The 21,367-nt window shown below is 47.1% G+C and overlaps 2 protein-coding genes across 3 annotated transcripts; one reads left to right on the top strand and one right to left on the bottom strand.

Annotated features, from left to right (window-relative positions):
* The first annotated feature begins 4,263 nt into the window (after positions 1–4,263).
* LOC109736051 (disease resistance protein Pik-2) lies at positions 4,264–9,404 on the top strand. 2 transcript variants are annotated; one of them, XM_073507630.1, is made up of 4 exons: positions 4,264–5,561; positions 5,670–6,484; positions 6,972–9,077; positions 9,181–9,404. In XM_073507630.1, the coding sequence occupies exons 1-3, from the start codon at positions 4,458–4,460 to the stop codon at positions 9,061–9,063; spliced, it is 4,011 nt and encodes a 1,336-aa protein (XP_073363731.1). In that variant the 5' UTR covers positions 4,264–4,457; the 3' UTR covers positions 9,064–9,077; positions 9,181–9,404. The 2 variants fall into 2 exon arrangements, with proteins under 2 accessions (XP_073363731.1, XP_020150858.1); XM_020295269.4 differs by having other exon boundaries at positions 4,264–6,484.
* Positions 9,405–10,633: 1,229 nt separating this feature from the next.
* Positions 10,634–14,375, bottom strand: LOC109736050 (disease resistance protein Pik-2). Its single transcript, XM_020295268.4, has 2 exons — positions 13,183–14,375; positions 10,634–12,772 (listed from the first exon to the last, which is right to left on the bottom strand). The coding sequence occupies exons 1-2, from the start codon at positions 14,208–14,210 to the stop codon at positions 10,786–10,788; spliced, it is 3,015 nt and encodes a 1,004-aa protein (XP_020150857.1). The 5' UTR covers positions 14,211–14,375; the 3' UTR covers positions 10,634–10,785.
* Between the last annotated feature and the right edge of the window lie 6,992 nt (positions 14,376–21,367).

Consider the following 21,367-nt stretch of genomic DNA (forward strand, 5'->3'; position numbering starts at 1 on the left):
CCCGGTTGAATTCCTCCCTTCACCTTTATTGTGTAGCCATACGTTAGGACAATCCCGGCACAACATATTGCCATGTTATGCTTTGTGATGTTATGCTTGCTTTATGTTTATTGTTTCTTCCCCCTCTTCTCTCCGGTAGACCCCGAGACCGATGCCGCCCTTGTGATCGACAACGTCGAAGACGACCCCTCCTTGCCAGAGCAACCAGGCAAGCCCCCCCTTGATCACCAGATATCGCCTATTCTTCTCTATACTGCTTGCATTAGAGTAGTGTAGCATGTTACTGCTTTCCGATATCCTATCCTGATGCATAGCCTGTCATAGTTGCTACAGTTGTTACCCTTACCTGCTATCCTACTGCTTAGTATAGGATGCTAGTGTTCCATCAGTGGCCCTACACTCTTGTCCGTCTGCCATGCTATACTACTGGGTCGTGATCACTTCGGGAGGTGATCAGGGGTATATACTATATACATTATATACATGACACATGTGGTGACTAAAGTCGGGTCGGCTCGAGGAGTACCCGCAAGTGGTTCTGATGAGGGGGCTGAAAGGACAGGTGGCTCCACCCCGGTAGAGGTGGGCCTGGGTTCCTGACGGCCCCCGACTGTTACTTTGTGGCGGAGCGACAGGGCAGGTTGAGAACCGCCTAGGTGAGAGGTGGGCCTGGCCCTGGTCGACGTTCGTGGTTACTTAACACGCTTAACGAGATCTTGGTATTTGATCTGAGTCTGGCCATTTGGTCTATACGCACTAACCATCTACGTGGGAGTAGTTATGGGTATCCCGACGTCGTGGTATCAGCCGAAGCTCTATAGACGTCAGCGACTGAGTGGCGCGCGCCGCATTTGACCGTAAGCTCGCGCTTGTATTAAGGGGGCTAGGTCTGCTTCCGGCCGCGTACGCAACGTGCAGGTGTGCATAGGGCGATGGGCCCAGACCCCTGCGCGCATAGGGTTAGACCGGCGTGCTGACCTCTCTGTTGAGCCTAGGTGGGGCTGCGACGTGTTGATCTTACGAGGCCGGGCATGACCCAGAAAAGTGTGTCCGGCCAAATGGGATCGAGCATGTTGGGTTATGTGGTGCACCCCTGCAGGGAAGTTTATCTATTCGAATAGCCGTGTCCCTCGGTAAAAGGACGACCCGGAGTTGTACCTTGACCTTATGACAACTAGAACTGGATACTGAATAAAATACACCCTTCTAAGTGCCAGATACAACCCGGTGATCGCTCTCTAACAGGGCGACGAGGAGGGGATCGCCGGGTAGGATTATGCTATGCGATGCTACTTGGAGGACTTCAATCTACTCTCTTTTACATGCTGCAAGATGGAGATGACCAGAAGCGTAGTCTTCGACAGGACTAGCTATCCCCCTTTTAATTCTGGCATTCTGCAGTTCAGTCCATTGATATGCCCCTTTACACATATACCCATGCATATGTAGTGTAGCTCCTTGCTTGCGAGTACTTTGGATGAGTACTCACGGTTGCTTCTCTCCCTCTTTTTCCCCCTTTTCCTTTCTCTCTGGTTGTCGCAATCAGATGTTGGGGTCCAGGAGCCAGACGCCACCGTCGACGACGACACCTACGACACTGGAGGTGCCTACTACTACGTGCTGGCCGCTGACGACGATCAAGAGTAGTTAGGAGGATCCCAGGCAGGAGGCCTGCGCCTCGTTCGATCTGTATCCCATTGTTTGTGCTAGCCTTCTTAAGGCAAACTTGTTTAACTTATGTCTGTACTCAGATATTGTTGCTTCCGCTGACTCGTCTGTGATCGAGCACTTGTATTCGAGCCCTCGAGGCCCCTGGCTTGTATTATGATGCTTGTATGACTTATTTATGTTGTAGAGTTGTGTTGTGATATCTTCCCGTGAGTCCCTGATCTTGATCATACACATTTGCGTGCATGATTAGTGTACGGTCAAATCGGGGGCGTCACAGGTATGTAGATGCACTCCTGTCCCTCGTTGCTAGATGACTCCATAGATTGATCTTGGTGATGCGTAGAAAATTTTAAATTTCTGCTACGATCCCCAACACGAGCGCCGCTGAGTCTGTGGCCTCCGCGACGGGGTTAAGCTTCCAGTCTTCGGACGACGTAGTCCGCTCCAGCTCTAGGGCCAGGGCGGTCACATGCGCTATCTCCTGCGCGCAGCCAGATGACATATCTAGGTCATGTTCATCGTGGTGGCCGGGGACAACCGTCATGGGTTCGAACCCGTCGAAGATCAAGTCTCCACGGATATTGGCCGCAAAATTCAGGCTCCCAAATCTGACCTGATGGCCAGGGGCGTAGCTATCGATTTGCTCTAGATGGCCAAGCGAGTTGGCCCACAGTACGAAGCCGCCGAATATGAAGATCTGTCCGGGGAGGAAGATCCCCCCTAGACTGCGTTGTTGTAGATGACCGGTGGAGCCATCAAGCCTTTTGGTGACGACGCAGCAGAACTCTCAATGAAAGCACCAATGTCGGTGTCAAAACCGGTGGATCTCGGGTAGGGGGTCCCGAACTGTGTGTCTAAGGCTAATGGTAACAGGAGGCGGGGGACACAATGTTTACCCAGGTTCGGGCCGTCTCTATGGAGGTAATACCCTACTTCCTGCTTGATTGATCTTGATGAATATGAATATTACAAGAGTTGATCTACCACGAGATCGTAATGGCTATACCCTAGAAGTCTAGCCTATGAGGTTATAATTGTTGTGGCTAAACCCTAGAAGTCTAAACCCTCCGGTTTATATAGACACCGGGGGGCTAGGGTTGTACAAAGTCGGTTACAGAGAAAGGAATCTTCATATCCGAATTGGCAAGCTTGCCTTCCATGCAAAGGAGAGTCCCATCCGGACACGAGACGAAGTCTTCTATCTTGTATCTTCATAGTCCAACAGTCCGGACCAAGTATACAGTCCGGCTGTCCGAGGACCCCTTAATCCGGGACTCCCTCAGGGGGAGGGGAATAGGACTATGGACCCAAGTAGGATTCCTCCTACTTGGGCGCCCCCTTGGCTGCTCCCTCTCCCTCCGACCTATATATATATGAAGGGGGAGGCACCTAGAAGACACACCAACAATTGTTAGCCGTGTGCGGCGCCCCCTCCACAGTTTATGCCTCCGGCAATATTCTCGTAGTTCTTAGGCAAAGCCCTGCGCGGATAACTTTACCATCACCGTCATCACGCCGTCGTGCTGACGGAACTCATCTACTTCCTCGACGCTCTACTTGATCAAGAGTTCGAGTGACGTCATCAAGCTGAACGTGTGCAGAACTCGGAGGTGCCGTATGTTCGGTGCTTGATCGGTCGAAACGAGAAGAAGTTCGACTACATCAACCGCGTTGGCAAATGCTTCCGCTTTCGGTCCACGAGGGTACGTAGACACACTCTCCCCTCTCGTTGCTATGCATCTCCTAGATAGATCTTACGTGAGCGTAGGGATTTTTTTTGGAAATTGCATGCTACGTTCCCCAACATGGCGGTGGGACCACTTAGCAGTAGCGCTGGCCGACCACCCATCACTACTGCTACTTCACAACCTGTAGCGCTCTTTTCTTACCCGCGCTACCACTAAGTATCAGTAGCGCTGGCCAATAATACAACGCTACTGCTAAAATCCTATCTATAAGCTTTCTCCTAGTAGTGGAGAGTACAGAGTAGAGATGCATATGTATTGAAGTTTTTATTTTTCAACTTGTTGATGAGGCCCACTAGTAGTAGTTTGCATTGAAGAGAAAAAAAAATGAATGTAGTGCCTTGAACTATTTTTTTCTTATAGGGCATATCCGCATGTGTATTCATATGCCACCATTGTTCATGCCCTCACTGACTCGTTGCTTGCTGGATAGAGTTGTTGTTAGGCTACCCCGTCCACCACATATAGTATAGTTGGCCAAATGGGCCGGGCCTGGCATGCCGGCCTGCAAGCACGCTGGCACGACACGTGATGGGCTAGGCTCGACACGCTCTAATCGGGTTGTGCCAGACACGCGGCACGCCTTGTGCCATGCCTGGGCCTGAAGGCTGGGCACGCGGGCCGGCACGACACGGCATGTTTATCACATAAAAAACAACGCAACAGACGAAAATCAGCCCAAGAAACAGCCTAGCAGGCCATCAGGCTAGCGTGCCGTCGGGCCGGGCCGGGCCGTTTGGCTCCTGTGCCGTGCTTGGGCCGGAGGGCCGGGCCAGGCACGACTAGGGTGGGCCGGGCCGGCCCGTTTGGCCAGCTATAACATACAGCCCAACCCACCCACTCACGCGTACAGCCCAACCCCATCCCACTCCACCCGTACCATACCGTTGACCGCACACGTCGCCGCCGCCGCCGCCGCCGCCGCCGCCGCCGCCACCCGCTCGCGGCGCCGTGCACGAGCGGAGGGCCGACGGCAGCCAGTGCAGTGCAGGCATCCACTGTTACCTGCACAAACCAGATCTACCAGCAGAGAGCAAATCGATGATGGATGTCGGGACGGGACGCCTGTTCCCCAAGCTATTGGAGCTCCTCCTCATGGATGAGCACAAGCTGCAGAAGTGCGACAAGGGAGACCTCGAGCGTCTGTCAAGGGAGCTGAAGAGCACGCAGCTTGTCCTCCGCAAGTTGGCGGAGGTGCTCGACAACCAGGTCAGTCTCTGGGCAGACAATGCCAGGGAGCTGTCCCATGGCATCGAGAAAGATGTCGACGACATTCTGGTCCTTATTGAAGAAGGCAAAGATTTCACCAAGAAGATGGCCAATCTGTTCAAGGGCAAGACTCGGTATCAGATCTCTCGCACAATCGGAGACATCGAGCAACGACTCCTCAAAATGCCCAAGAGGCGTAACAGATTCAAGGTCGACGGCGTTCTAGCCTATCAGCGTTCATCACATACAGCTCAGCCCACGTCGCCGCCTCCTCAGGCCCTGCGTTTGCTCTCCTCGCCGCGCATGAGGGGAGGGGAGGGGACTGAGACAGGCATCCACCGGCTGTCACCTCCACAAGCTAGATCTACCACTAGACAGCAGAGACGGAGCGACCAATCGAGCTCCCTCTTCCCCAAGCTATTCGAGCTCCTCTTCATGGATGAGTACAAGCTGCTCAAATGCGACAAGGGAGACCTCGAGCGTCTGTCAAGAGAGCTGAAGAGCGCACAGCTTGTTCTCTGCATGTTGGCGGATGTGCCACGGGGACAGCTCGACAATCTGATTAGGCTCTGGGCAGGCAACGCCAGGGAGCTGTCCTATGTCATCGACAAAGACGTCGACGATCTTCTGGTCCTTGAAGAAGGCAATGAGTTCACCGAGAAGCTGGCCAACCTGTTCAAGGGCAGTACTCGCTATCAGATCGCTCACACAATCAGAGGCATCGAGCAACGTCTCCTGGAAATGCCCAAGACGCGTAACAGGTTCAAGGTCAATGGTGTTGCAGCTAATCTAGGCTATCATCGTCCGTCGACGATCTTCTTGTTGCAGGCATCTAACATCACCTGCACAAACGAGATTCAGCACCAGACAGACAGCAGATCGAGCATCGATGTCAGAGCCGTGCAGGAGGGGGAGGGTTGCGGGGAGCCAACACAGGCATCTACTGTCACCTGCACAGATGAGATTCAGCAGCAGACAGACAGCAGATCGAACATGGATGTCGGTGCCGTGCAGGAGGGGGAGGGTTGCGGGGAGCCAACACAGGCATCTACTGTCACCTGCACAGATGAGATTCAGCAGCAGACAGACAGCAGATTGAGCATCGATGTCAGGAAGGGACACCTCTTCCCCAAGCTATCCGAGCTGCTCTTCATGGATGAGCACAAACTGCTCAAGTGCGACAAGAGAGAGCTCGAGCGTCTCTCAAGAGAGCTCAAGAGCATGCAGCTTGTCCTCCGCAAGCTGGCGGAACAGCCGTGGGAACAGCTCAACAATCAGATTAGGCTCTGGACAGACAACGCCAGGGAGCTATCTTATGTCATTGAGAAAGACATCGACGATATTCTGGCCCTCGAAGAAGGCAAGGAGTTCACCAAGAAGATGGCCAACCTGTTCAAGGGCAAAACTCGCTATCAGATCGCTCACACAATTAGAGACATCGAGCAACGACTCCTGAAAATGCCCAAGAGGTGTAACAGGTTCAGGGTTGACGATGTTGCAGCTAAACTATATGCCCCGCCCGTTGGAGATCCCTACACATACGAGGGAGAGATCATTGGCATTGAGCATGCAAGGGATGAGCTGGTGCAGGTTCTGTGCAATGGGGACAATCAACTCAACATACTCTCAGTTGTCGGATCCGGAGGATTGGGTAAGACAACCCTTGCCAAAGCAGTGTATCATAAGCTTAAGACGCAATTCGATTGCAAAACTTTCGTTCCTGTATCTCAGAATCCTGACATGCAGAAAGTTCTGATGCACATTCTCTATGATCTTCACAAGCAAAGTTATTCAGACAACAGAGCAAAGGGTGAAATGCAGCTCATTCATGAAATCAGTAAATTCCTTCAGACCAAGAGGTATGCATCAACAAGACATGGACATGTTTCTTTAATTGCAAAAGGTGTTTATTTTTGTAGGCTTTAAAGTGATACGGTTTATGTTTATGTTCATCATCCAAAGTACCTTAGCATGCTCTGTCAACTCTTTCCTATAGAAAAAAGTTTTCTAATATTGATTGTTACTATTGTTGTGCCTTCCTCTATTGTTGCTTTTTATCAGCAAACTTCAGTAGACACTTGATGATTTATAGAATGCAGTAGGTTGTGATACTATCTTGTTCAGCTTTCTCATCACAATCTCATTGCAGGGCTACTTCACTAACACATGCGCTGTGTTACTCACTTTTGGTGATTTTGCTTTTTTTTTATCACTTTTGTGATGGTTCTTACTGATAATAGGAAATATTATCCATAATACCTTGCTTATGTTAGTTCTTACTGATACTTTTTATTTTTATATATTTTTGCCTCACTGTGTTCTTGATTTTGTTCGGAATTTTTGTAGGTATCTCATTGTAATTGATGATCTATGGGACGAAAATAGTTGGAATACCATCTCTTTGAGTTTGCCAAGTAATGATTGTGGCAGCCGAGTAATTACTACAACTCGTGTTAATAAGATAGCTGAAAAATGTTGTTTGAAGAACAAAGACTTGATATATGAAATTATGCCTCTTGGGTACCAATACTCCAAAAGATTGTTTCTAAAGAGATGTTTTGGATCAGAGGACAGTTGCCCTGATGCACTTACAGAAGTTGATGAAATCTTGAAAATCTGTGGTGGTATGCCTTTAGCAATAATAAGTGTTGCTTCAGCAGATTTTCCATTTTCTGCTGGCAAAATAAAGGAGCGATGCCAAGAGATCATGAAGTCTTTACATTCTGCGGTTGGTGGTTTATGTTATGTGGAAGGGTTGACAAGGATTCTGTTATGTAGCTACTTCGACCTTCCCGACACTCTGAGGGCCTGCTTGCTGTACTTAGCTGCATCTGCTAGGAACCAAAGCATTCAGAGGGATAGTTTGGTTAGGAAATGGATTGCTGAAGGACTTGTCCCTAAAGATAAGAGCTGTAGTCCTGAGGAAGTGGCAAGGCGATACTTTGATGAGCTCATCAACAGGAATGTGATTCAGCCGGTGAAATATCTTAACTGTCTAGGGAAAGAGACCTATGAAGTTACCTATATGATGCTCTATGTTCTTAGACTGATATCACGAGAACAAGACTTTGCTACCTTTTTCTCTGAGTCTGAGCCACATGTGGAAGTGATGCCCAACCGTTTGTTTATGCGATGTTCTGATACAGAACTTTTGATTAGCACGGAAAGGATGAACCTAACCAACGTGTGTTCCGTGACTATGCTTGGTCCTGCTAATCCAGTTTCACTCAAGCAGTTGAAGAATGTACAGGTGTTGGATCTAGATGGTTGCGAGGATTTAGACAACTCTGGTATGGATGATATATGCCGAATGATCAAGCTGAAGTACCTGAGTCTCAAGCAGACGCAAGTCACTGAGATCCCTCCAGAAATCTCGAATCTGCAAAATCTGGAGACTCTGGATGTGAGCTGGACACAAATCAGCAATCTTCCTCCAGAAATCAGGAAACTGCAAAATCTGGTGACTCTGGATGTAAGGCAGACACAAGTGAAAGACCTTCCCAAGGAAGTTCTTCAGCTTCGTAGACTAAAACATCTGCCTTTTGTTTGTCAAGGTTGCTTCGGAGTAAAGTTGTCTGGAGGAATCGACCAGTTGAAGCCAGTTCAGGTGATGGGCACTGTTGATTCCAGAGAGTGCTCGGAAAGTGCTATGAAGGAGATTAGCGAGCTGATAGAAGTAACGGAGCTTGAATTAGTCCTGTATGATGGACTTGCTGACATGGAAAAGAATGATAAGCTACTGTCTTCCGTAGGCAAGTGCAGCTATCTTAAATCTCTGACAATTTATGGTGATTCCAATCCGAGCGACAAACTTTCTCCTGAATCCCCCAACTTTCCCCAACTTGAGAAGCTAAAGGTGGCAGGACGATTTGTGAAAGTTCCAGGGTGGATTGCACAGCTCAGCACTCTTACTCTTCTTGATATCAGGGTCTGGAAACTAGAGGCGAATGATCTGATGATAATCGGAGGCCTGCCCTGCCTGAGTGTTCTTGCACTAGCACTGGTTGCCCTCCCAAGAAAGCAAGTAAGCATCACCAGCAGTGCAGGCTTCGTGAGGCTTGAGGTGTTCTGTTTTGACTGTTGCGTGCCGTGGGTAAGCTTTGAGGACAAAGCGATGCCAAATCTGAAACAGCTCCAGCTGAACCTCTATCATGGGCCAGCAGATAAAGTCCCATCAGGTATCATGCTCCTTGAGCGCCTCAACATGGTGATCCTCCTGTACTCTTCACAGCATGCAGCCAGTGACGGTGTCTTTGAGACAATTGCCGTTGTGAGGGAAGACGCTGCCAGCCATGCTAATCTGATCAAGCTTTCCATCAATGGCGACCGAGAGATTTTCCTGCCCAATAAAACTGCTGACAGAGGGTTTGAAAGAGAATTTGACACAAGTGTTAGCAGAGTGATAACCGAAGTCGAAGAAGTGCTAGCTTCTGAGTGACTACATTCTCATGGGTACGGTACATGACAGAATTTCCATGTAGTCATTATTATGTTAAGTATTATCCAACGATGCTTTCTGATAATACTTTTCGCCTCCCATTTCTTATGCTGGCAGGTATGTCATGTCAATGGATGTTTGCTTGCAATGGATGTGAGCTTTGGTCTTCTTAGCAAATTCAGCATTTAGTTGGAACTAGGGTCATCATATTTGTGTATCAGCTCAAATGTGACATGTCACCTTCCTCTCTTTCCATTTTAGACATGATAATAATCCGGTTGGTTTATGGGATGCCTGCCTGGCAATCTTTACCATCAATCCTAATGATGCTTTTTATCCGCTTATGTTTATGAACTTTTGAATATTTTTATGTTGCATTTCTGGATTTTTCCAAATGCACATGAAATATTTTAGAATTATTTGAACTTATATTCTATAAATTATGAATATAACTCCAAATTCAGTTACAATAGTGTTTTAAATTCGAAGTCCAAATAACCCCTTAAAAATGTTCATAAAGTTTGGTTTGGCTAATAACTGTTGCTAAAATTCTCAGAACTATTTGAAGGCATATTTGGAATCATTGAATGAGATTTTAGGGGTTTTGCACTTTATTTAAATTTTTTTGAGGCTTTGAAAATTCCCTCACTTCAAAGTTTCTTGAATTAAATATGATGCATGGATGCTCACTGAATGCAACTATTTACACCCAAATATCCTAGGGTTGTGACAATATATGACAAACACATAAGCAGGATTATGGTGTTACACCGCATCGGTGGCCTGAACCTGGGCCGGGTAAATTCCCTTGTATGTTGTGTGGAGTGATTGAAGTCGGGTAAATTCCCTTGTATGTTGTGTGGAGTGATCGAAGTGTTTTAACCCCTGGCTGAACAATCTAGGAGTTACTTTGTAGCTTCAATATTGACGATCACCTGTTGACAATACGGAGTGCACTTGTGTCAATCATATTCTGAATAATATACTCAGAGTACATTTTAAAGCATCATCTAGCAGACCATTTTATATTTTATCCAACATCGTCTGCGATAGTTTGACATATACAACACAACCTCTAGAAGTGCCGGTGCTAATAATGCCTAAGAGACGTCAGTGTAGACCAAATTTGTGCTCCAACTCTAGGCTACCCCAAATTTGTTTGGAACTGAAAGACTCTGTTGTTGTTGTTGTTGTTGTTGTTGTAGGCAACAGAATATTTGTGTCCATGCAAAATTTCTGGGAATTTTTGGCAAAGCCGTCCTGTCAGCACACCAAATGTCCACTCTAAAATGAATCTTTTATCTCCATCTCCCACAAGAAACTTCGTGCCCACCAAAAGGGCAATATTGTTATCTACTCCCTCCGTCCCAAAATTCTTGTTTTAGATTTATGTAAATACGGATGCATCAAGTCACGTTTTAGTATTAGATACATCCGTATCTAGGCAAATCTAAGACAAGAACTTTGGAACGGAGGGAGTACTTCTGACGCAGGGCAAGAAAAAGATGTCTTTAAGTTTCAATTTCTTGCCACAACAAGCAAGATAACGGAGCACCGTCACTCACTGAACTCAAATGAAGCAGAACTAGAATTACAAACACATATTATCAACGAAACAGTGTTTTGATCTTGCACACGAACTAGAATCACACAACAGAATAATATTTCGTACAAGAAATAAACATAAATGAATATAACCACATAGGTTGGCATCTGGGTCACTCACTCTCGCCCGTGATACTGATCGACGATAATTCTATGGCACTTGTTACCTTCCCTGGCTGCAGTTGCCATACCTTCTACGAACGACTTTGTAGTCTCGTCTGCTTTGTCATGCACTCTGAGATGCACCTCTTCGAGCTCTGCAAGGTTTTCTAAGCCATACAGTCCCTCAAACATGCTGAACCGCAGCTCAAGCCTTTCGAGCTTTGGCAACGAATTTTTTGGAAAGCTTAGCAGCGGCACGAAAGGAGCCAAGAAGCGAAGAAGCTTGAGATTCTCAAATCCACCAGTTGGAACCATTATCTGCCCATCAGAGCGCCGTTTGTTCTCCTCGATGATGAAGATTGTTTCTGGGTCCTGCTTTGCTGCAGTGAGCGAAAATGTGAGCGAGAACAATGTATTGAGCTTGCTCAATACGTGCAAAGCATCAGCAGTGAGCACCGTCACCGAGAGGGTCAGCTTCGTGAGGGCATCCAGCTCTGTGATCCATTTTGGGAGCTCAACCAGCTTGCCGGACAGCTCTAGAGCATTGAGAAACTTTGGAGGGGAAGAGAGAGCACCTAGTGATATCAGAAACTCAGACGACTCATCGTCGATCACCAGGGTGTGGAGAGAATAGCCACCAAGGTACTCGATCGAGGAGCTTAGTTCTCCAAAAAGCTCACTACCCTTTTCGAGGTTGAGCCTGTAAATGGTAAGCTTTCTCAGATCTGTCAGATGATGAAAGTCTGCCACTGTACCTGGTCCCTCGACGATCTCAATACCTGACAGTATACGCAGGCTTTTCATTGTTTCCTTCTTCAGATCTTCGGGAAGTTTCAGTGCCTTCCTTGTTCTTTTGTTCCCACCAAGTATGTTCTCCACTCGTTCAAGCAGGCAGATGGTGTTCGGTAGCTCTGTGACATTGGTCTCTCTTATGTCAAGAGTCTCCAAATACTGGAGCTTTCCAATTTTTTTAGGAATCTTGTCAATGTCTGTCCTTCGGAGGCTTAGATGCTTGAGTAGAAGCATCTTGCATATCTCCTCAGCATGATGTTGTCTGAAATCCTTGCAACCTTCAAGGTCCAGTACTTGCACAATTCCAAATTTCAATGAATTAGAAGGCAGTTGGGTCAAGCTCCCAAACATGGTCAGAGATCGGACATGAGTTAAATTCATGCTCTCCATTGATTTCTTGTGTTTCGTGTCGCTAACTTGGAGGGACAGACGGCGGACTTTGTTGCTAGGTGGCGCCATGAGCCAATGGCCACCGACCACGGTGACGAAGTTTTCTTCACTTGCCTTGGATACGATGTACTCGAGAACCATGTCGTGGACTTGGTAGCTCTTCACCTTGCCATTGCTGCTGTGCTCCACAGCCCGTATAATCTTCCTCCTTACGAGATGATTGAAGTATGCCTCTGCGACATCTTCAGCACTCAACCCATCTTTCTCACTGACAAATCTCTCTGCTAGCCATCGCCTCGTGAGCCGCTTCCTGCTGACCTTGCGGCCCTTTGGGAATATGCACAGATACAAGGAGCAAGTCTTGATCTCACCAGGCATATCATTGTAGCAGTGACTGAGTATCCTGGTGACTCCGTCCTGGCCAAGAGCTTTCCCAGAGTCTGGTACCAGTGTACTGCAAACCTCATCCCACTTGTCCACCAGTTTGTCTGGATTGCAAGCAGCATAACCAGCCATGGTAACAATGGCCAATGGCAGACCCCCGCACATTTCCCAGAGTCTGGCTGGGATTTTCTCCTGGTTTTCTTTAGGCTTGTCCACGCTAATTCCAGATTCAGCCATGAATAATTCTTTAGGCTTGTTGTCACTAAGTACCACAACTTTATGAATGTGATCTCCTTTATCTCTTCTGCACTCATTGGCAACAGCTTGAAAGCGTGTGGTAACTATTATTCTACTGCCTTTATTACTTTTAGGCAATAAATTCTTTATCTTCTTCCACATTGGTGCAGACCACACATCATCAACTAAGAGCAAGTAACTGCGATGAGAAGAAAAAGAGTAAATATTAAATAAACTCTTTTATACACTGGATGTCAAATGAAATATCAACAGCAAGGAAATAAGTACACAGTAATTCAGTTATGCCAAAAATGAAATATCCTTCTTCCTTTGTTACATATAAAGCTTTTGCAATCTTGATTAAATGTCCAATATCGTCCACAAGTTGCTTGTGTCTATGGTCAAATAACAACTGATTCTCTCATTTGGAACATTTTATTCCTCCCCAACTGATTACTTCTTTTTAATAACATGTATAATTTGCATAGGGAGCACTATCCCTTAATGATTCACAATGGTTGTATGTTCCTGCGTATTACTGTGCAACTCTACAATTTAGCGATGAACTAATCAACCAACAAACAAACTCAACATGAGAATATGTTGTACCTGTTTTTCACCAAGTGCTCCTCCAAGTGCTGCTTGAGATCTTTTGTTGTCTGAGAGGTGCCGCCACCTCGCTGCTTGTCGTCCTTGCGGCCCTTGTGCATGATAGTACCCCATACTATTCCAATGGTAGCCATGAGGCATTTCTTGTCGGAGGGGCCACCACCGCTGCTGCCTTGCTGCTCGTTATCATCTTTGGATTGCGGCTTGACTTGACTGAGTATGGTCAGCAGTATCATGTCAATGTCAGAGCTCTGGGACACGGTGACCGTCGCCCGGCGGTCGAATTGATCGCTGTATTCCTGGTACAAGGCCGTGGCGATGGTCGTCTTGCCGACCCCTCCGAAGCCGACGATGGACAGCACGGCCTGGTCTTGCTTCAGAGCCTCCGTTTGGGATGCAGGGTCTGAGGAGGAGGAGGCATCGTGGGCAGATGGCTGTTGCAATGTCAGCCACCTGCCGAGTTCCTTCATCTCCTCTTCAACTCCGACGGGCTTCTTGGTGCCAACGAGCGCAAGGGTGGTGTGCTGGTACTCGGCGGTCTCGAATTTGGGGAGAGCTCCGCCGGACTCGCCCTCCAAGGTCCTGGGGTTCTCCACGCCGTACCTGGTCCGGCGCTCCCCGATCTGCTGCGCCCGGACCTTGAGCTCGGCGATGGACGAGGCGATGCTGCGGCGAGGCCGCCAGGTCCAGATCTCGTAGGCGGTGGAGGAGAGGAAGACACACCAGACGTCGCGGCCGGCGGCGGGGTCGTGGGAGAGGCGGTGCGCGAAGTCGTCGACGCAGTCCTCGATGTCGTAGGTGACGTCGCGGATCTGCTTCATCCAGTCCCTCATCCGGCGGTCGTGGCCCTGGGGGGCGGCGCTGCTGAGGTCGCCGAGGAAGGCCTGCATGCTGGCCATCTCGTCGTTGATGTACTGGATGTCGCCGCGGACGCCGCGGATGAGCGCGTACTCGTGCGCCAGCAGCCCGCCCAGCTTGCTCAGCAGCGACTTCATCGTCGCCTCCGACGCGCCCACCACCATCTCCATGGCTGCTGGCTGCTGGCTGCTGCCTCGGCCGGCCGCTGTGGCTAGGCTGATTCCGCCGCCGCCGCTCCGGTGGATTTCGGTGGGGAGAGAAGAGATGGATGAGCTTGGGCGTGTGCTGCAGCTAGCTAGATCTGGAGTGGAGTGAGCTCACATTGACTGACAGCACCTCTTCGTTTTTGAGAAAATGTTCAGATGGGCGAAAGACTCGGCACGGCCCCCCCTCGGCCTAAACGGGCCAGGCACCACACAGCCCACCCAGGCACACCAATACACACGTCCGTGTCGCGCTCCTTGGCAGCATGCCAAATGGGCCAGCCTGGCCCGGCACGGCCAGCTGTCCAATCCTTCTTCTTCTTTTTTTGCGGGGGTTGTCCAATCCTTCTGATCTTACCCATACACCGATCAATAACATCGACAACTCCTCTAGATCAACACGACTGTCCACCGAATCTTGCAGCCCTGCTCATGTTACCGCTAGTTAGAATAAACCGAGGCGCTCCTTCCCATGACACCGTCACAATATCACACCTCGGCCGCTCGACCACCGGCACACGTCGTCGGCTTCCCCCCGCGCGTGCTCGTGCTATTATGTTGGCATAGGTTACATCGTGTGTCTATCCCCGATATATATGAGAGGCCTAGGATACAAGTGTTCTATTAGGACACAACTCCTATCTTGTCTACACACAGCCCAAAACCAAGTCCAACTGTAACCTACCTTGTACAATAATATTCGACACAACTCTAACAAACTCCATCTTGGCGAATATTCTTCACCACCTTGAATTCATCTATGCGTCGAACCTCCATGTACATTGGACTTGAGATACGCTGTGAGCACCGCTGCTACTCCCAGACTCCATGTGACTCCACCTGCAACTGTAGTCCCTCCTCGTCTTCTTCACAGTCAACACTCGAGCAAAATTAAGTTCCTCATTACTCTACTTTATGCTCCCAACTTCCGAAGAATCCATTCAACGCCATCACACACCGACCACTGTCTGCATGAAAATGAACAACTCACATACTGGACGCCACATATAAGAGTTACCTGAACTCAATGTCGCCGCTCTTTCTTGACCGCTTGTCTGAAACTTGAAGGAATTTCACCGTCGCCCTTTGTCACCTTGAGTCAAATTCACAGTTGTCTCATCCTTTTTTCCCAGATAGTCTCTGACATGTCCCACAGCTATAGCACTCCACCTCCTTCTGTACTTATCATCCGCACTTTGCCATGTGCACAAACACAGAATATACGGCCATGTACTCTCAGCTTTTGACAATTCCAGACTTTTCGCCACTTTCTCAGATTCTCCATGGTCAACTCCTGTCCATCAACCGGCACCGATAGACCCAGTCACCAACTCGAATCTGGTACTCGTCAACACTGCTTCAGCACCCCCTGCATAATTTGTCTGACCACGGGTCTGACCACCAGTGCCCTGGCCTGTCGCTGTGTCCCGTGCTTACCGCACGCCTCGCCGCTATCACCGCGTCGAGCCTCTGCTGTCCTGGTCGAGTCTCCCGGGTAGCTAGCCCATACTGCCTCAACCCCCACTGCAGAGAACCACCGATCATCACCGACCGATGCCGTGTTGGGGAACGTAGTAATAATTCAAAAAAATTCCTACGTGTCACCAAGATCAATCTAGGAGATGCTAGCAACGAGAGAGAGGGAGTGCATCTTCATACCCTTGAAGATCGCTAAGCGGAAGCGTTACAAGAACGCGGTTGATGGAGTCGTACTCGCGGCGATTCAAATCGCGGAAGATCCGATCCAAGCGCCGAATGGACGGCGCCTCCGCGTTCAACACACGTACAGCCTGGGGACGTCTCCTCCTTCTTGATCCAGTAAGGGGAGAGGAGAAGTTGAGGGAGAGCTCCGGCAGCACGACGACGTGGTGGTGGAGCTTGTTGTTCTCCTGCAGGACTTCGCCAAGCACTACGAAGGAGGAGTAGGTGTTGGAGAGGGGGAAGGCTGCGCCAGGGGAAGGGGTGCGGCTGCCCTCTCTCTCCCTCACTATATATAGGTGGAAGGGGGGAGGAGGAGGCGCCCTAGGGTTTCCCTAGGGAGGGGTGACGGCCACAGGGGCAACCCTAGATGGGTTTGGGCGCCCCACCCCTAGGAAACTTGCCCCCCAAGCCGGGAGGGGCGGCTGCCCTAGGGGAGGCGCCCCCACCTCTCCATGTTACGTGAGATGGGGTGGGAGGGGCGCACGGCCCCTTAGTGGGTGATGTGCCCCCTTCCTTTGGCCCATAAGGCCCCCCAACGCTTGCCGGGGCCTCCGAAACTCCTTTCGGTCACGCTGGTCGTCACCCGGTAGTCCAGGAACAATTCCGGACTCCAATACCCTTCGTCCAATATATCGATCTTCGCCTCCGGACCATTCCGGAGTTCCTTGTCACGTCCAGGATCTCATCCGGGACTCCGAACAACCTTCGGTAACCACATACTATTCCCATTACAACTCTAGCACTAGTGCAGAACCGGGCTTTAGCACCGGTTCGTAGGGGCTTTTAGTGCCGGTTCTGTAATCGGCACTAAAGGGTGGGGACTAAAGCCCCCCCTTTAGTACCGGTTCAGCACGAACCGCCACTAAAGTGCCACCACGTGGCACGAGCCAGGGCCGGGGGCGGCGAGACCTTTAGTACCGGTTGGTAACACCAACCGGTACTAAAGGTTTGGGGGGGTTTGGTTTTATTTTTTATTTTTCCTTTAATTTTGTGTTTTCAATTTAATTTAGAGATTGCTTTTACATTATAATGAGTTGTTAGGATATACTTGATCACTTAGCTAGGATCCATCCAGTTGAAACTAATCTGCGCTTTCTTTCATAAATGATATAATAACTCATCATCATCATATTAATATAGAAACTCTTGCATCATATCATCACCAACAACAGTACTAGCTAGCTAATAATCATCATAGTCGTCATTACCACTATTTAATTATCATAGTCATTACCGCTATCTAATCCACCACCAACACTAGCTTAAAGAAGAAACATTCACTTATATCAGAAGCAAAGATATCATAGAGTTCAACATGGTCATGAGATTATAAGCGTTCATAAGACCACAAAAGCAAATCACTTTGAGATTAAGTTCAGGATGAAGAACACGGACATGAGAGGACAAGTACTAAGAGCATGAACTAGCTAATCATTCTTGCTGCTCTCGGGTAAAATAGCATAGAACATGTGTAGCTCTCCTGATTCATCATATTGGAGCATGCAGATGAACCTGTCTCCTAATCGTGGGCTACGCTTCTGATTGCTGCCCCCTAGTACTTCTCTGCGATCGTTCAAAATTTTGCTCCAGTCTTTCACTATTAAGCATTCCTCGGTTGTAGAAATACTGAATGCACTCATGTGCAATGTAGGATGTCTTGGCCATAAGCTAACCATTGACATGCGACCTTTATTACCGATCCACTGAGGCACAACTGTCATCGGGAGTCCTTGTTAAAGAACATCGTATAGTAACATACTTAGCAATGAAGTTTAGCTTGAAAAATAATGTATGCAAAAGATGCACTGAGGACAAATAGTAAAAATCTTACCATCTTTCCTAAATAGATGTGACAGTAGTTCAATACGATCACTATTGGTCGCACGTTTTGAGTACTAAGATTTTTGAATTCAGGAAAATAATTTCTCTTGACAGCATCAAGATCCTCAAGCCATGAAACATAATGACTTATCTCTTCGCAGTTTAGTTCAGCCCCGGGACAATGGATGGTCCTATCTACCAAGCGCTGGACATGTTTGCTTAAATGGAAATAAGTTGTCAATAGAAATTAGTTGTCAACTATTTTTGAATAAACAATATCGAAGACATAAATATGCATAGTTGAGAAACTCACATAATGGTAGAACTGGAGGCATCTGCACATCGACCCAAATGTCTCTACTACCTTCAATATCATCTTCCGGACGAATATCAAACGTGATAACCATATGAGGCTCAAATGCATAATCCTTGCATAGTGCTTGCCAAGTTTTGCATTCAAAATATGTGTAGGTGTCTGCATTGTATAATTTGACATCGAAGGTATAACCATGCTCGGTCTTCAAGTAAACTCTTTTTACCTCCATAGTTTTGTTAGGACTGAAACCTATCTTAGTGAAAATTTAATAAATTCTTGCATGACAGAGGATACGCTAGTAGAATAGTGAAATTTAAAATTATAAGTTGAAGCAAATGAAGCATAAGTCATGCTTAATTATGAAAAAAGACCTCTCGTTGTGACTTACTGTATCCACTTCGAAGGTTTCATCCAGTTTGATGCTGAAGCGCCTATCATCAACTAGGAAATTTCTGTCGCACAGGCCGCGCTCGTCTTCGCAGTATTCGCATATAACGAAATTGTTTTCATTGTCAGACGACATTTTCTATGTTCATAGGTGAAACATTAATTGATAAACACTTAACAGTTCTATTAATTCAACTAGTACTATTAATTCAACTAGTTCTATATTAATTCAATAATTGAACTAAGCACTTACTAAAAATAAACTAGTTCTATTAATTTTCTTACTAAAAATAAAGTAGTTAGTTCTATATAGCTAAATTTTAATTAGATGATCAAATCTCATATACCTAAATTTAATATATCTAATTTATCTAACATTAATATATCTAATTCATCTATAACTAAAAGTATAAAAAACTAACTCATCTAATATTAATATCTAGCTAATTCATCTAATTCATCTAACATTTGACATTAATATCTAAGATATATTTCTATCTAATTAATTCATCTAACATTTGACATCAATATATCTAACATTTCTATATATATATAATCATCTAACAATTGACATTAATCTAAAATTTATATAAACTAAAAGTATAAAAAAACTAAAAAACAAAAAACAGAAAAAATCACTAAGAAAAATCTGTCTTTGTTTGTGTTGTGTGTGTGTGTACTGTGTGTGTGAGGCTGCCGGCCATGGCGCGGCAGGGCCGGCGGGCGGTCGATCTTACAGCAGGGCGACGGCCGACGATGCGAGGCGACGGGGATGGGCCGGGGCGGCGACGTACGGCCGGGGCCGTCGGCGCGCGCGCGATCGACGTATGACGGGGACGGGCGCGCGCGGCGACGAGGGTGGGGACGGGCGCGCGTGACGGGGGCGGCGACGTCGACGGGGACGGGCGCGCGCGACGGGGGCGGCGACGGGGACGGGCGCGACGAAGATGAAGAAGAAACTAACTGAAATTTTCGTAAGTGTTGTATATATAGGAGTGCCTTTAGTCTTGGTTGGAGCCACCAACCGGTACTAAAGGTCAATTTTGGCCAGGCGGAGCGGCGGGAAGGGCAGGCCTTTAGTACCGGGTGGTGGATCCAACCGGTACTAAAAACCCACCCTTTAGTACCAGTTGGAGCCACGAACCGATACTAAAGGGGGCGTGCTCCCAACCCGCGGTGCAGAAAGTTTACTCCCACCTCGCCAAGCGAAGGGCAGCCGCACTGGTTTATAAACCCAGCTGCGGCTGCTTCTTCGAGCTCCTCTCTAAAGCAAGATTCTGGGCCTAACTTTGCCGCTCTGCCCTGTGAGCCTGTTGGGCCTTATGGGCCTGCATATCCACGCCCAAGGTCGAGCATGCCCACTAGGCAGCGCGCAAATATTTTTTCATATAGTTTTTTCTTTTATTTATTTCTGAATAGTTTTTGCTGTATTTAGAGTTTCTTTGTGAATATTTTTGCTTTAGGTACAAAAAATTACAAACTTTCTGTTAGTGCCAGTAGTTTTCAAATTTGAATAGTTTTATTTTGAATTATTTGAAATTTGTATGAATCACTAGTTTGTGAATAACTTAACTTTAAAAATAGATTTTACAGTGATTCTTTTTTCCTTATGTTTAATATTAGTGTGTTTTATCATTATATTCAAATTGGTAATACGTCTGGAGTTGTAATAAGTTTTAAAAAATGAAGTGCCGGTGTCACAGATGAGTTTTCGTCCGAAACTCTGATACTTCGCAAGAGATTGTCTAGTTTGTACACGAAATGCATCCAGTTTTTGCCGTAACCCTCTCTACTTTTTTGCACATGCTATGTGGGTGAAATGACGATTCCATGTCAAGTTTCAACCTTTTCAGAGTTTATTTTGTAGTGCTTTTCAATTTCACGGTCATTTAGCTTTCAAAACAAATCAGTAAATGAATGGAAAATAGCAAATGATGTCAGAAAGGGTTGAAAGTTGATGACATGGCTTTGAATTGTGCATATTGAATGCAAAAAAGGTCCGGAGTTGTAATAAGTTTAAAAAAAAATGAAGTGACGGTGTAACAGATGAGTTTTCGTCCGAAACCCTGACTTCGAAAGAGATTGTCCAGTTTGTACACGAAGTGCATCCAGTTTTTGCCGTAACCCTCTCTACTTTTTTGCACATGCTATGTGGGTGAAATGATGATACCATGCCAAGTTTCAACATTTTCAGAGTTCATTTTGTAGTGCTTTTCAATTTCACGGTCATTTAGCTCTCAAAACAAATCAGTAAATGAATGAAAAATAGCAAATGATGTCAGAAAGAGTTGAAAGTTGATGACGTGGCTTTGAATGGTGCATACTAAATGCAGAAAAAGTCCGGAGTTGTAATAAGTTTATAAAAATGAAGTGCCGGTGTAACAGATGAGTTTTTGTCTGAAACCTTGATACTTCGAAAGAGATTGTCCAGTTTGTACACGAAGTGCATCCAGTTTTTGCCGTAACCCTCTACTTTTTTGCACAAGCTATGTGGGTGAAATGATGATACCATGCCAAGTTTCAACCTTTTCAGAGTTCATTTTGTAGTGCTTTTCAATTTCACAGTCATTTAGCTCTCAAAACAAATCAGTTGAATGAAAAATAGCAAATGATGTCAGAAAGGGTTGAAAGTTGATGACGTGGCTTTGAATGGTGCATACTGAACACAAAAAAGTCCGGAGTTGTAATAAGTTATTAAAAATAAAAGAGAGGCGCAATGCTCACCTGCACGTTGCTTAGCTTCAGGCCTTGAGAAACTACACATACCTCCGTGCAGTCTACACCATTTCAAGGCCTGAAGCTAAGCAACGTGCAGGTGAGCATTGCGCCTCTCCTTCATCTCTCTGCACTCAGGGCTTATAAACCGATGTCAGTGCCTCTCGTTTGGCGAGATGGGACT

The sequence above is a fragment of the Aegilops tauschii genome, chromosome 2 (assembly GCF_002575655.3).
Source record: "Aegilops tauschii subsp. strangulata cultivar AL8/78 chromosome 2, Aet v6.0, whole genome shotgun sequence".
Lineage (NCBI taxonomy): Eukaryota > Viridiplantae > Streptophyta > Magnoliopsida > Poales > Poaceae > Aegilops > Aegilops tauschii.